This window comes from Panicum virgatum, chromosome 5K (genome assembly GCF_016808335.1).
Source record: "Panicum virgatum strain AP13 chromosome 5K, P.virgatum_v5, whole genome shotgun sequence".
Classification (NCBI taxonomy): Eukaryota; Viridiplantae; Streptophyta; class Magnoliopsida; order Poales; family Poaceae; genus Panicum; species Panicum virgatum.
The window spans coordinates 31,089,374-31,103,554 of record NC_053140.1 but is presented as its reverse complement, the minus strand read 5'-3'; the positions used below and the strand labels follow the sequence as shown (position 1 = coordinate 31,103,554).

General features: G+C 47.0%; 1 protein-coding gene across 4 annotated transcripts; it reads right to left on the bottom strand.

Annotated features, from left to right (window-relative positions):
- Nucleotides 1–7,288: 7,288 nt before the first annotated feature.
- LOC120707100 (condensin complex subunit 2-like) lies at nucleotides 7,289–12,955 on the bottom strand. Of its 4 annotated transcripts, none has more exons than XM_039991874.1 (15): nucleotides 12,530–12,946; nucleotides 12,337–12,438; nucleotides 12,096–12,213; nucleotides 11,291–11,361; nucleotides 11,153–11,213; nucleotides 10,872–11,072; nucleotides 10,503–10,792; nucleotides 10,117–10,267; nucleotides 9,785–10,041; nucleotides 9,649–9,676; nucleotides 8,893–9,032; nucleotides 8,511–8,621; nucleotides 7,619–7,826; nucleotides 7,504–7,531; nucleotides 7,289–7,450 (listed from the first exon to the last, which is right to left on the bottom strand). In XM_039991874.1, exons 1-14 carry the CDS (start codon nucleotides 12,824–12,826, stop codon nucleotides 7,515–7,517), a joined length of 2,052 nt encoding a protein of 683 aa, XP_039847808.1. In that variant the 5' UTR covers nucleotides 12,827–12,946; the 3' UTR covers nucleotides 7,289–7,450; nucleotides 7,504–7,514. The 4 variants fall into 4 exon arrangements, 3 of the variants coding, with proteins under 3 accessions (XP_039847808.1, XP_039847807.1, XP_039847809.1); XM_039991873.1 differs by having other exon boundaries at nucleotides 7,342–7,450; nucleotides 7,619–7,829; XM_039991875.1 differs by having other exon boundaries at nucleotides 7,342–7,450; nucleotides 7,619–7,829; nucleotides 10,503–10,789.
- Nucleotides 12,956–14,181: the final 1,226 nt, after the last annotated feature.

Here is a 14,181-nt window from a genome sequence, read left to right as displayed (position 1 = left end):
TGTTCCCAATCTTTACCGTATGTAAGGACACATGCCCTTAATATATCCTCCATAATTTGGTTTACCCTCTCAGTCTGTCCATCAGTCTATGGATGATAGGCCGAACTAAAATCCAATTTGGTCCCTATGGCCTTATGCAGACTTTTCCAAAACTTGGAGGTGAATTGGATTCCTCGATCCGAAACGATTCTACTAGGTACACCATGCAGCTTTACTATATTATCCACATAAAACTGGGCTAGCTTTTTTCCTCCATAGTTGGTCCGTACGGGTAGGAAGTGAGCGACTTTGGTGAGCCGGTCCACTTTTACCCAAATGGAGTCATAACCTTTCTGGGTCTTGGGCAATCCTACCACAAAATCCATTCCTATCTCGTCCCATTTCCAAACTGGGATAGGTAGGGGTTGTAGTAATTCTGCTGGCTTCTGATGCTCAGCCTTGATCCTTTGACATGTGTCGCAATGGGCGACGAACTGGGCAATGTCTGACTTCATTCCAATACTTTTGTTTTAAATCTAAATATATTTTGGTGGACCCTGGGTGGATGGAATATGCCGAGTTATAAGCCTCGTCCATGATCACTTGCCGGAAGTCCCCTTCTTTGGGCACACAAATCCTATCTTTATACCACAAGGTTCCCTCATCGTCCACTCGAAAATCTGGTGCTTTATTCTCTCCGGTATGTTTGTGGATTTTCATTAAATCCTTGTCCGAACCTTGGGCCTTTCTGATTCTGTCCTTCAGGGTAGGTTGGACACTCAGCTTGTGGCTGGAGCCTCGTGGGACAATGTGCACATTCAATCGTGCCATTTTCTCTTGCAGATGGGCATCATTGGGTCCATAAGGTTTCCGGCTTAATGCATCTGCTACCACGTTAGCTTTACCAGGGTGGTAATGAATCTCCACATTATAATCTTTAACCAGTTCTAACCATCTCCTCTGCCTGAGGTTTAGATCTGGTTGGATGAAGATATATTTCAGGCTCTTATGATCCGTGTATATCTCACACTTGTTTCCAATCAGGTAGTGCCACCAAATCTTGAGGGCATGCACTATGGCTGCAAACTCCAAACCATGTGTTGGGTAATTCTGTTCATGAGGCCTGAGCTGTCGGGAGGCGTATGCTACCACCTTTCCGTCCTGCATAAGTACACACCCTAATCCTTGTCAGGATGCATCACAATAGATGACAAAGTCCCGATGAATATCTGGTAGGGTTAGTACTGGGGCGGTTGTCAATCTTCTCTTCAATTCCTGGAAACTCCTTTCACAGGACTCTGTCCAAACAAATTTCTTTTCCTTCTTAAGCAGCTCTATCATGGGCCGGGCTATCTTGGAGAATCCTTCAATAAACCTCCGATTATACCTAGCTAATCCAAGAAAGCTTCTGATTTCACTAACATTAGTTGGTTGCTGCCAATTGGACACCGCTTCGACTTTCTCAGGGTCGACTGCTACTCCTTCTGCGGTCAGAATATGACTAAGGAAAACTACTTTCTCTAGCCAAAATTCACACTTGCCGAATTTAGTATAGAGTTTGTGCGCTCTCAACTTTTCCAAAACTACCCGCAGATGTTGCTCGTGTTCCTGGACACTCTTGGAGTAAATAAGTATGTCGTCAATAAAGACTACGACAAACTTATCTAACTCATCCATAAACACTTTGTTCATGAGGTTCATGAAATAAGCAGGTGCATTAGTGAGTCCAAAAGACATCACGGTAAACTCAAACTGCCCATAACAGGTGACAAAAACTGTATTTGGGATGTCACTTTCCTTAATTTTGAGTTGGTGATATCCTGATCTTAGATCAATTTTGGAGAAGTACTTGGCTCCTTTTAACTGATCGAAGAGATCATCAATTCTGGGGAGAAGGTACTTATTTTTTATGGTAACCTCATTCAGTGCACGATAATCTACACACATCCTCATACTCCCGTCCTTCTTCTTGACAAATAGGACTGGGGCTCCCCATGGAGATGAACTAGGTCGGATAAAACCACTTTGTTGTAACTCTTCTAGTTGTTTCTTCAGCTCTGCTAGTTCTGAGGCTACCATCCTATAGGGTCTCTTGGCTATGGGAGAGGTCCCTGGAACAAGGTCAATGGAGAACTCTATGTCCCGGTATGTTGGCATTCCAGGGAGTTCATCGGGGAAAACATCAGGGTATTCATTCACAACTGGAACTCCTTCTAAGGATTTCACATCAATACTGAAAACCATTGGGTCGGGTCCACTTCTCCGAGTATGGCACGTCACTTGCATCCCGTCTGAGTTGGTTAGGTGTACTACCTTGTTAGCAGAACCTATGAAACCATTGTGTAGGCTCAACCAGTCCATTCCAAGGATCACATATATTCCTTTGGACTTAAGTACTACTAGATCTGCTAGAAATTCTACCCCACTTAAATTGATCCTTACCCGGGAACAACCCAGTTGACACTTGATGTCACCTCCAGGCGTTCGGGTTAATAGGAGTGTTTTTAGTAGTACCGTAGGTACATTATGCTTATCCACAAAGCTTGACGATATGAATGAGTGTGATGCTCCAGAATCAAATAAAACTGTTGCCAGAGTTGACTAGGAACTCACCAAGTACCACTCCTTGTGCACCCTGAGCCTCATGCGCGTTGATGTGGTTGACGCGGGCTCGTCCATAAGGCTGCTGGTTGTTGCTGTTGCCCTTGTTGTTGCTGCCGATGGGGACACGGTTGGCTCCAGATAAAGGTGGCCTAGGCCCATTCACCGAGTTGGAGAAGGCCGATGCAGCAGGCTTGTTTTTGGCATATGGGCAGTTGGCAATGTAGTGTCCTGTCTCACGGCAGTTGAAACAGGCCCTAGCATTGTTGTTGGTGGTGATGACTTGGCTGGCATTGCTCTGCGGGGCCTTCATGGTGTTCTGGCTCCTGAAATGTGTGTTAGGGGCCTGGGGGCCTGTCACCTGGGACTGGGTCCTATACTGCATTGGGGCCTGAGATCTTGGTGCAGTATAGCTGGAGTTTCTAGGTTTCTGGAAGCGGTCCTGCTGGCGGGCCTTGATTTCCAAGAACTTGCGCTTGTTTTTCTTCCTTTCTTCAGCCTTGGCCCTTTCTGTGAGAATGGCCATGTTCATCAGCGTATTGAAGTCCGGGTATATCTGAGGGGTAAGCAAGGTCCGGAGTTCTGGGCTCAATCCCTTCTTGAACATGTCCTGCTTCTTTTCATCCTTATCCACTTTCTCTGGGGCATAGCGGGCAAGCTCCATGAACTGGTAGGTGTATTCTTCCACTGACTTGCTCCCTTGCTGCAGTTCACGGAACTCATCCGCCTTGCGCTTCATGGTGGCCGTGGGGATATGATAGCGGCGGAACTCCTCCACGAATTCCTTCCAAGTGATGGTGGAGGCATCTTTGGCAGCGGGACAGTAATTCTCCCACCGAGCCAAGGCAGTTTCGGTGAGTTGGTGAGCTGCCAGGAGAACCTTGTCTCGATCTTAGCACTCAAACGGCTCGAGCTTCCTCTGGATCACATGCAGCCAGCCATCTGCTTCCAAGGGGTTGCTGGATTCGGTAAAGGTAGGCGGCTTGGTTCTCAGGAAAGCTGTCAGCTTGTCATTCATGGTCTGCTCTCGTGGCTGCTTATTAATGAGGGCATTGGCCAGGGCTTCCAGTATGAGGGTCTGATTGCTTACTGCCTGTACCAAGTCCCCGAAAGGTGGAGGTAGTGGCAGTGGCGCTTTTTCAACTGCCGTATTTTTGGGCGATTTTCTAATGGCACGGCTGGAAGTATTTCAGAATTGGCGTTGTCGAGTTTCGGGATAACTGGAGGATTTTTGGCGCATGAAATGATAAGTTACGAGATGTTTAGGGGCTAAACGGGGTTCAAGGGTCTCTTTGTAATTATTTTTGAGATGGCAAGGGCTTGATTATAATTTCTGGAAATACATGGGTTACACTGAAAAGGGGCAGGGGTATACTTGAAATTTTGTTTATATGGTGTAGGGACTAGTTCGCTAAATAAATAAAGAATAGGGGCTTTTCTTTAAAAGGGACATATAGGGGGGCTCTTAATTAAAATGGAAGGAAGGGAGGGGCCTAAGGGCAAAAGTGCCCTTCTTCCTCCTCTCTCATAAACAGAACAGAGAGGGGGGGCGTACGGCGGCGCTCAGCGCCGGCGAGCTAGGGCAAGGCGGCCGCCATGGAGAGGGTCAAAAGCACAAGGGGGTCGAGGGCTTTCGATTCCCCCTACTACCTCGGGCTGGGGCGAAGCGAGGCGACGGCGCCACGAGGGCCGGTGGGCGGCGGACGGAGGCGCTTGCGGCGGCGACGCTGGGGCACAGGGAGGAGGGCGCGCGGTGGCGGGTGGAGTTGCGGAGGGGATGGGCTGCGCGAGGAGCCAATTTATAGGCCGGGCAAGGTGGTAGGGAGGGCAGGGCGCGCCGGGCAGCCGGACGGCAAGCTCGGCGGCCATTAATGGCGGTAGGGCCGACCTTGGTGTCGCGGAGCGGCTCGAGCGTCGAGGGCGACGGTGTGCGGGGGTGGTTGTTGGCGCGTAGCTGGGGGCGGTCGTCCAGGGGGTGCGGCGCGTGGCCGGGTCGCTGTGCCCGGCGTCGAGCTCTGCTCGCTCGCTCGCGTCGAGGCGGGCACATGGCGACGGGACGGGTCGGGCAGGGGCGAGCGGCGCTGTGCTGAATGACGGGCGGCGCGGCGAGCATCCGGGGCTCGTGGAGCGCGTGGGCAGGGAGCACAGGGAGCGCGTGTGAGCAGGGAGCAGGAACGTGCGTGGGCAGGGAAAGAAGGAGAAGAAAGAAAAGAGAAGTAAAAAAGAAAAGGTGAAAAAGGGGAAAAAAGAGAAAAGAGAAAAAGAGGAAAAATGAGTAAAAGAAAGGAAGGCACCGGCGGGATTCACGGCGTCGGTCGCGAGCCGGGCGTGGCGTCGACGAGAAGCGACACGCACGAGAAATGAGGGGAACAGGGAAAGTTTAAGCGATGATTGATTTTGGTGTCGGGGCGGAGATTGGGTTTGGTGTCAGGGCGACGAATCGCCGGACTAGATTCGAGCTTGGCGATGAAAGGATTTTCAAACTCATTTTTAGCGAGTAATTTATTTGGGTGAATTTTCGGGATGTTATAAAGCCTGTAGGACGAACTAGGATCCATCCTACACAAACAAGTGCACACATAGAAGCCGAATTAACAGATACTAGCCTAAAGTTAGCACTAACATATGGGGAATTCCTAACCCTAGGGAGAATTGGAAGAGGACTTACCCATCAGGAATCCATTCAAGATTAGTCTGTTCCTCAGGAAAAATCTCGGTGAAGAAGCGTGGATTGGGTTCCGGCTCCATCTCGACCGCCGGTGTGGCTGCAGTTGGGTGCCGCTGCCTCTTGCCGTGCTCGGGGCCACTGCTGGATGCCTCCCTGACCGCTGCGGGGGTCTCCCTGGCCGCCGCCCCTGCGGGTCGCGGGGCCGTCGCCGCCGCCGCGAGCCGCGCCCTCGTGCCGGGCCGCTAGCAGCCGACGTTGCGAGCCACCCTAGCCCCCACCGCTGGGGCCGCCGCCCCTTGGGGCCTCGCCCTCGTCGCTGCGGGGTGCCGCAGCCGTCGCCGTCGCTGGGGGCCTCGAGGCTGGCGCCGCAGCTAGGAGCCTCGGGGCAGGCCGCCCTCGCCGCGCCAGGGACCGCCGCCGGGAGCCTGCTGGGGTGCTGCCGCGAGCGGGGACGACGAGTTTTGTTCCCTCGATTCGATCCAACTAGCGTTACTCCTCTTGACTAGAGGCAGGGGCAGTTCGGTCATTTCTCGTGGAGTTCAATTAAAATGTAGTATAATAATACATTTAGTGTCCAGCAGCAAATAACCAACGTCCAAGAGTGTGTTGAGGTCAAACCAGCCTTTTTTGGTGGCCTGTGGCAAAAGCCACCTTCGAGCAGTGTCTTGGAGCAAATTTTGCCCAAATCTTCCCTTCTCCAACAATGAACGCAAAAACATGACACCCATTCCATTCCGGCAGCGCCTCATCTTGGGTACACCTCGCCGCGCTTGCCGCTCCCCGCCACGCCGCGCTGGCCGCTCCTCGCCGCGGGCCTGCCTCGCCGCGCTGGCCACTCCCTATCGCGGGTCTGCCTCGCCGCATCTGGCTGCGCCCCGCCGTGGTCCCAACTCGTGCGCCGGTCGTGCCCCGCCGCCCGCTCCCCGCCGCAGACCCGCCGCACCGGCTCCCCACCGCGGACCCGCTTGCCGCGGCCGCTCATCGCCGTGCCGACGGTTCCTCGCCGCAGACTCGCTGCGGCCGCTCCTTGCTGCGCCGGCAGCTCCCCGCCGTGGCTGCTCCCATCCGCAGACCCGCCGCGTTGCGCCGGCGGCCCCCTGCCCCGGCCACACCTTTCCGGCCCCACCTCGACGCGTCCTGCGCCAATGCCAGAGAATGCGTCGTGGAGAGAGGAGACCCTTATTTGCGTTCTATCTCGCCGGATACGCAAAATGGGTGAGCTGTTTGCATCTTCTGTTGGAGCCTGTTTTAAGTATGCAAAAACACTGTGAAAGACCTATTTTGCCTTTGGGTCTCCATTTGCCTGCGCTGTTGAAGATAGCCTAACAAATGCCGCTCGGTATTGGAGTAAGATTCCAGCCACCAATGCCAGGAGCATCCAAACAGTAAAAATTCAAGTATACTAATGCCAATTCCGAATTCTGGACCACAATATCTACATCCAAATAGGCCCAGTTAGAGGCTTTCATCCCTAGTTATTAGGACCGGACCGGACCGGTGGTCCGACCGGTAAAAGACCAAACCAGAGACTAGCAGTTGGATTTGCTTCACGGACCGCTCATACAATCGGATCGGTAAAAACCGCTGGATTGGCTGGTTTTTTTACAGAACCAGTGAACCGGACGGTTCCAATTGAATCGGACGGTTCCAATTGAATCGGGCGGTTTTTGATATAGTCCAAATTAGACAAATAACATGTCCATTTCAATTATTTCTACGAGCTCTTTGCAATGGTGAACTTTATTTTAGCATTTGATGTTGTTTTATAATTGTAAATATTTAAATGAAACTTTTTTAGTTCATTAATGTTGTATATATTATCTTTTCATGCATATTTATTTTTTGTATGCCTTATAAAACAACTCTAGAGCACCAAAACTTATACAATTTATTAAATTAAGGTACATCTTGCTATGATGCATTATGAAAGATTGTTATTTTATTATATTATTATATGTTGGCCATCCTATTATTTGAGCTAACAACCACAAACACACAAAATGATAATTTTTTAGTATCTTTTGGGAACTTGTGGCTAGATTAGTTGGAATTTATTTATATAATAATGTTATTCAACAGTTCATTTGTACATGTGCTTAACTCCATGTTGCTAATTATCTATTATATTGCACCGGTTCGATCTCCGGTCCGGTCCTAATAACTATGGTTTCATCAGGACCATGTCGGATATGGTGCAATCATGTCAAAGTCATTAATATTCAAATCACGTCACTGATTAATAAATAGGGCTATATATTAGTTAGCATCACTGGTACGATAGTTCTGGCATCAAATAAAATACAGTCGTTAGAGGATATATATTACATGATACAATGCAAAAGTATCAAATAATTTACTGCAGCTTTCAACCATGACAAGGTGAAGTCGGCACGTATATGTCAATTTCATCCAACATGGGGCGGTCACGCAGCATCAAGCCATGCTCGTTTGCCAAATGCAAGAGGCAGATGAAATACAGATGCGGTGAAATATCAGTTGCTGCAGCATTCGGGTTTCTGCTTGGAAGATCATGCAGCACCTGTGATAGGCGCAGCGCTGATACAGCTTCCTCATTTTCCTGCTGAGCAAAGCATAAATTAAATATTATATTGTTAAAAATAGTACTATCACAAAGCAGACTCGAGGATGACCTGTTTAGTCTGTATCTGGCCCATTACCTCAAACACAAAACTGAGTCAAGAATCAGTAATACACATCTATTGATGCAAAATTATGGTTATTTTGGTCGCCTGGAATGGTACTTTTCCATCATGGCCTCATATTGCTAACTTGCTACCCCAAAAGATTTACAAGTTCCTTTTCCTGAATATCTTTGGTTTATTGTCTTTGTCAAGCAACCAAAGTACACCCGGGCGAAGCCAAGTTCACTTTTCCCGGTGCACAAGGGTGCAAACGAAAATCTGAAGCTATGTAGTGCAGCAATTACTTGAGAGTTATTGGATTGCTAGAGACATGATAAAGAGGTGCTCCAGGGTGCTCTTGCATTTAGCTTCGCCACTGAGTACACTAATTCCAGTTTCAACAGATTTGTGAGCTAGGTTATAACTGATAATGATATAGGGCAAGAATCAGCACTCGGAAAGCTTATAAATTTGCAACATACTGCTTTCAGCATAGTTCTGCAGGGTTTCTTCAAAAATAAGTTTTCTGCGCTCTCATTACCAACAGTAGAGTTGATTTGGATGGGGCAAATCATTTGATGACAGTGTTCAACACAAGACTACAGGAGCATTAGCCTTACCTTATCATCAGTCTCAGTAGATGTATGGATGTGTTTCCAGAGAACTTCTTTTAAAGCATGAACATCCACTTGTTTCGATACCTTGTCATATTGTATATCAATCTTGTTGACCTTTCATTAAAAAAAACAGGTAGAAATCAGCTCAATCTTCTTCTTTTTTTTTTGAGAGAGAGAGAGAGAGGGACATCAGCTCAATCTTGGAGTCATAGTAATACCAAAATTTATAGGTATACCACAAAAATGCTACATTAAGTTAATGTTTTGAGCGCGTTAGGGAAAAAAGGACAAAACCAGACAACACATAACTGTTGAAAGTTGAATAAACAAGTTCCTTAATGGAAATTGATAGCTTAAAAGGAAAAAAGGACAGCAAGGAACATACCTGTCTCGGTTTATCGACAAGATTTACTGACTCCTCCACATCACTACAGGCATGTCCTTCATCAACATGATCAGTGCAAAAGTTATCATCATCCCAAGGTTCAGATGGGATGAAGTCATGATTGTTCTCCACTTCAGTGTCTACAAAGAAAAAATATATATATCCACGCAAACCATATTTATCAGGAAAATAGGGTAATGCTTAAATTTTAGCACTCAAAAGGTGTAACAGTAACACATTAAAGAAAAGTCTTACAAGAATACACTGACTTTTAAAGTATCTGCTCAACAGGATGCTACCTAACATGTAAACATCAAACCCACCCCCCCCCCCTCCTTCACACACCCACCACCACATACAAATAAAAAGGCAAAAAAAAAGTGGCTGAGTAGCAAATACTCCCTCCGTCCCAAAAAAACAAGTCATCCTAGGCATTCTAGGACAAATTAACAAGAAGGTAAAATGACCATGTTTGCCCCTATTTATTATCCATATTTGGCACTAATTGATTCTTGCATGCACATGCACTTTCTAAATAGGGTAGGATGACTTGTTTTTTGGGACAAATTTTGAATCCTAGAGTGACTTGTTTTTTGGGACGGAGGGAGTACTTCATTAGTATCCTTTGTATAATGATTTTCATATTTCAAGATTACTTCACGACTTCTTGATTATATGGGCAAGTTTTTGAAAAGCATGTATAGTGAAAAAACTAACAAGCAAATTTCTTCACTTTACCTAATTAGGCAAACTTACCATGTGATTTTCTTCTCTTAGCCCAACACTACAAAGAAAAAGGTTCCAGTCATTATTACAAATAATAGGTCATTGTCTCTCAAAATTTAATTACAGGTAATGTTTTAGAACAATTTTCAAGAGAAGTAAACATTACCAAAACATCTGGAAGAAGAGAGAATTTAACAAGGCTTTCAGGCTGGTAATGGCAATCTTCTGGAAGTTTATTGCTGCATATAGCCCTATTTGCAGGTAGCAGCAATGACTTTGGATTTTTAGGAGGTGCGAAGATAGTTAGATACTCGTTGTCCAACGCTTTTGTGAAGTCAACGTCAGGCTCATTCTTGACTTTTTTCTTCTTCATCTTAATTGGGACTTCTGATTCACCAGATGAAGTTGGGGCAGCCACCAAATCTAAACAAATGTGAGCTCAAACGTTATAAAATGCTATCTTGATGGAACCCAAGAGAAGTTTGTATCATAAAGTACCTTTAACTTTCTGGTATTTCCAGTGCTCAGGTCCTGCCCAAGCATTTGTCTTTGAGGTGCCCATGCCGAGCAACAACAGATCTGCAATTTTGTCAAGCTTTTCATCTGCAACAGTACCCTGAGGGATTTCAACAGTGTATTCCCCGAATTCCTGCATACCAATGTAATTGTGCAGTAAGGTTTTGATCTTTAAACAATTCACTCTCAAGAAATTTTGATGACAGGCAAACTGAAATAATCTGTAGTGAGCCTCAAACTGTAGCAACATATTTAGTGGACACATATGTATCTTCAAAATTATATGAATCTGTTAAATTAAGTTGTGTTTCTGCCATTATTTTTGCCAAGGACCATTTCTCAATTTTGCCAAGTCTGCAGGAAAATACCTCTTGATAGTTCATTGTGTGGGAACCCACCGGGTTGTAGTTTTCATCATATGCATCTTCATGGTCATCACAACCACCAAAATCCCATGATTCAGAATCAGGTAACATGCTATCATTATTATCTGCGTCGTTACCGTCAACAATCCCATCTTCCATTACTGGCACTTGCCCAGGAGATAACCCGTGTGATGGCCTTTTGTTTTCTTCATCAAACAGAGCAATAATGTCCCTCAGGGTTGGAGAAATATCATTACATCCAGGCATTTGAGCAACCATTTCCTCAATTTCTGCTGTCCAAAATTAGAAATGTACTGATACCCCATTGGAAAAAGATGCGACAACCATAAAGAGAAGCAAGCATAAACATACCTTTACAAAATGAAAGGTCAATCATCTCAGCACTATCAGTTTGCATATCACTTAGGATGCATTTGTCTGGAGCTTCAAATGAATCAAACAACACACGGCAGCTGCCATAGACTCCAAGGTTATACAACAAAAGACCCTTCGGCCCACCTTCATCAAACTGAGTGGTAGTTTGATGGTATAGAGGATCCACCGTGAAAGCAACTAGTAGTAAGCATGGCATTTCAGCCCCATGGCGCAATAATTTTCAACAGAAGCATAGTGAGAATAAGCTTTAAACTTACCATCAAACTTCTTTACATTAAGAGCTTCAAATGAGGACTCCAATGTTGAAGCTGGTGAAATCTGCATGAATGAAAAGGCATTAGCAATAATGAAGCAAAATTGAAGTGAAGAAATCAGTACTTTTCAAAAAGATGTACCCTCCTATCCGCATCCTTTTTGCTGTTGCCCTCATCTTGTGCCGATTCAACATTGCTTTCATCTTCCACATCTTTAACAGCAACAACCAAATCAGAAAATCATAGTGAAGCAGCAGTATGTTATCCAAGGATAACACAGTAAATAGGATCAATATATCAAAAAATCTTACAAACATACAATGCTCACAAAACTGTAAGAACAGAGCAAATGTTCCCAATTCCACTATTGGCCTTGTGCAGAGGTCTCAAACTCGTTCATGAGTGGCTTAAGTAGCATATTATTGTGATGTTGAGCAATTTCTCCCACAGAAAAACAGATAAGCAGAACCGTTCCAATAAGGACAACAGTATAGAGGTCTTTAAATCTGTTCATTCTCCAATCAATTTGGAGCAATGACCTTTTAAGTAACTCATCAACCCTGTGCATGCCAACTTCAGATACTCACCATAATGCGACTAATTTGCACTGGATACAGACTCAGTTAAAGAAGCAAAAATATGCAGGTTCTGTATTTTTTCCTGTCTTCAAATCTTTTTCAACAATTTCCTTATTAGAAGATGATGGTAATGAACCAGCATATCTTTTTAAGATGAAACATTATCGAGAACATGGTAGTTTCAGTAAACCAATGAATCCATCATGTATGCAACCTTTCTTTTAGAATTGTTAACTCAAGAAATTCAGTGATACTCAGCATAAAAGCTAGTAATTTGCACTGGATATGATGAGACTCCAATAAAGAAGTGAAATTGGCTCAAACTGGTATGAGTTCAGAGTCCATTCCAAACTCCTGTCGATCCTCACCAGCCTCTTCACCCCTTCCGGCGCGGTTGATCCCGCCCAGCACCTTGTACGCCTCAGAGTGAACCGAATCAACACGGGTTGAGTAGATCTTGACCCCAGCCTCCAGGGTGCAGCTTGCCTGGTCCGTAAAAGCACCACATACTCCCAATCAAACTCAATTCGCAGCCGACGAATCTCCTCTCCAGAAAAGATTGGTAAGAAGAATAAAAGTTGGAAACGAAAGATCTTTGCAGGTGTGTACCTTCTGGAAGTTGGTCTCGTCATCGTCCTCCTCCCCCACTTGGATGATCTCGTGGAGATGGTCGATGAGCCCCAGCTCCCACGTGTTCTTCTGGTTAATTTTCTGCCGGATTCTCCCAGGAATGAACAAAACGAACAGCCTTAGCGAGGGGCAAAGAGCGGCCTAGGGTTGGGAGGAGGGGTACGGCGCGTACGTTCTCGGATGCGAGCTTGATGCAGTTGTGGAAGAGGTCCATGACCTGCTCGCGGTCGAGGAGGTCCTGGCGCGGGTCCTTGGAGGGCGCGATGGTGGCGGCGAGGGAGCGGCGGCGGACGGAGGCGGCCCGCGCCGCGGCGCGGGCGCGGGCGCGCTCGAGCTGGTCGTCGTTGGAGCCGAGCGGGAACGCCGGCGGCGGCGACTGCAGAAGCACCCGCGCGCTGGCCGCCGTCCCGCGCGCGGGGGGCGGGGTCGGCGGCGGTGCCGGCGCGGGGGCGTCGTCGGCGGGCGGCATCGTCGTGCGGTCCACGGCGGCGGCGGAGCGGAGCGAGGAGTCGAGTGGGGAAATTTTTTGGGCGTCGCTCGGGCTCCCTCCACTCCCGGTAGTGATTTCAAATTTTGGGGGATTGGATCGGAGTGGTAACGGACGGATTTCTGAGGCGTCCTGAGCTGGGCTTACGCTACCTTTGGCCCGTCGATTGGAATGGAATGGCGCAGCCCAAGACGGGAAATAAAAAATATAGTGAATAAAATTTTAGATTCATCGACAATTAATGTAGTAAACAAGAATCATAGTTGGTGTGGTCACCATGTTTCCAATTATCACGCAAGGAAATAATTGTAATAATGCACAAGGACGTGCTGTCCGCCTGTCCCTCGTCCTTACCTCGAGGACATTCGGATCCGCATCCTTCGTCCAGTCCAAATTTGTAGGTTTCTTTGAGATCCTAGTAAATTTTTTTTGCGGGTTGAGATCCTAGTAATCGATGTGTCAATCAAGGGATACAGTTAATTAACATTTGATGCGATGACTTCAATCTCTTCCTTCGGTTTTGTTCTACAACACAGTTTACTCTGTTATGATGGTGAAATTCTTCAAAAAAAAAACTCTGTTATGATGGTGACGAATTGCATGCCACGTTGCTTGAGGTGATACCAGTACCATAGCCGATGTTCACCGTGTTCGGCTGGAGAGCGCTACAGTGAATCCCTCTTCCATTCCTCCAACTCCAGCCTCCAGCCTCCAGCCACCAGCCAGGTAACAGTGTTTTTCTCTCACACTACTCCAGCTCCAGCCTCCAGCTCCAACCTGACGAACACGGTGGTTGGAGTGAGTTTTGCTGGCTTGCAATAGGGAAGCCACAATATGCATGGAAATTGATATTTATATATTTTTTTATCAAACATACATGTATTAAGAGATAAGGAAAGCATACAAAGACCATACAAATACAAATATGTCGTAGAAGGATACAAAGGCCAGCTGTCCAGACCAACTAACACAAAGGACCTCAAAGAAAAACAAAAAAGCAAACTAGTCCTTGGACCCTGCTGAGGCAGAAGACTCGAGAAGTCGTAGTCCTCGTCGCCGATCAAAAGCGACTCTTACCACCACCGCCGAACCCGAGGCCGGAAGAAGCTCCATCACACGCCAGCTTTGAAGTAGACCGCAATAGACACCCATCCTCGCAAACGAGCAGAAGCTGTCGCTAAACGCCCGTCGGTCGGGGCCACGTCCCAAGCTTCTTCGACCTTGGAAGCCGTCTCCAATGACGATGACCGCCGCCGCGGGGGAGATGAGCCCGATCCACTACTACAATAAAAGTTTATAGGGGCGGGCAAAAACGCATTTTTAGGGATGGACTGCAC

Excerpts from the sequence above, each read along its gene's own strand:
- LOC120707100 (XM_039991873.1), bottom strand. The coding sequence starts at position 12,826 with ATGCCGCCCGCCGACGACGCCCCCGCGCCGGCACCGCCGCCGACCCCG. Across the intron at positions 10,042-10,116 it reads GAAATACCAGAAAGTTAAAG|ATTTGGTGGCTGCCCCAACT; the intron begins GTACTTTATGAT and ends ACATTTGTTTAG. Across the intron at positions 9,677-9,784 it reads CTCTTCTTCCAGATGTTTTG|TGTTGGGCTAAGAGAAGAAA; the intron begins GTAATGTTTACT and ends TTTTCTTTGTAG.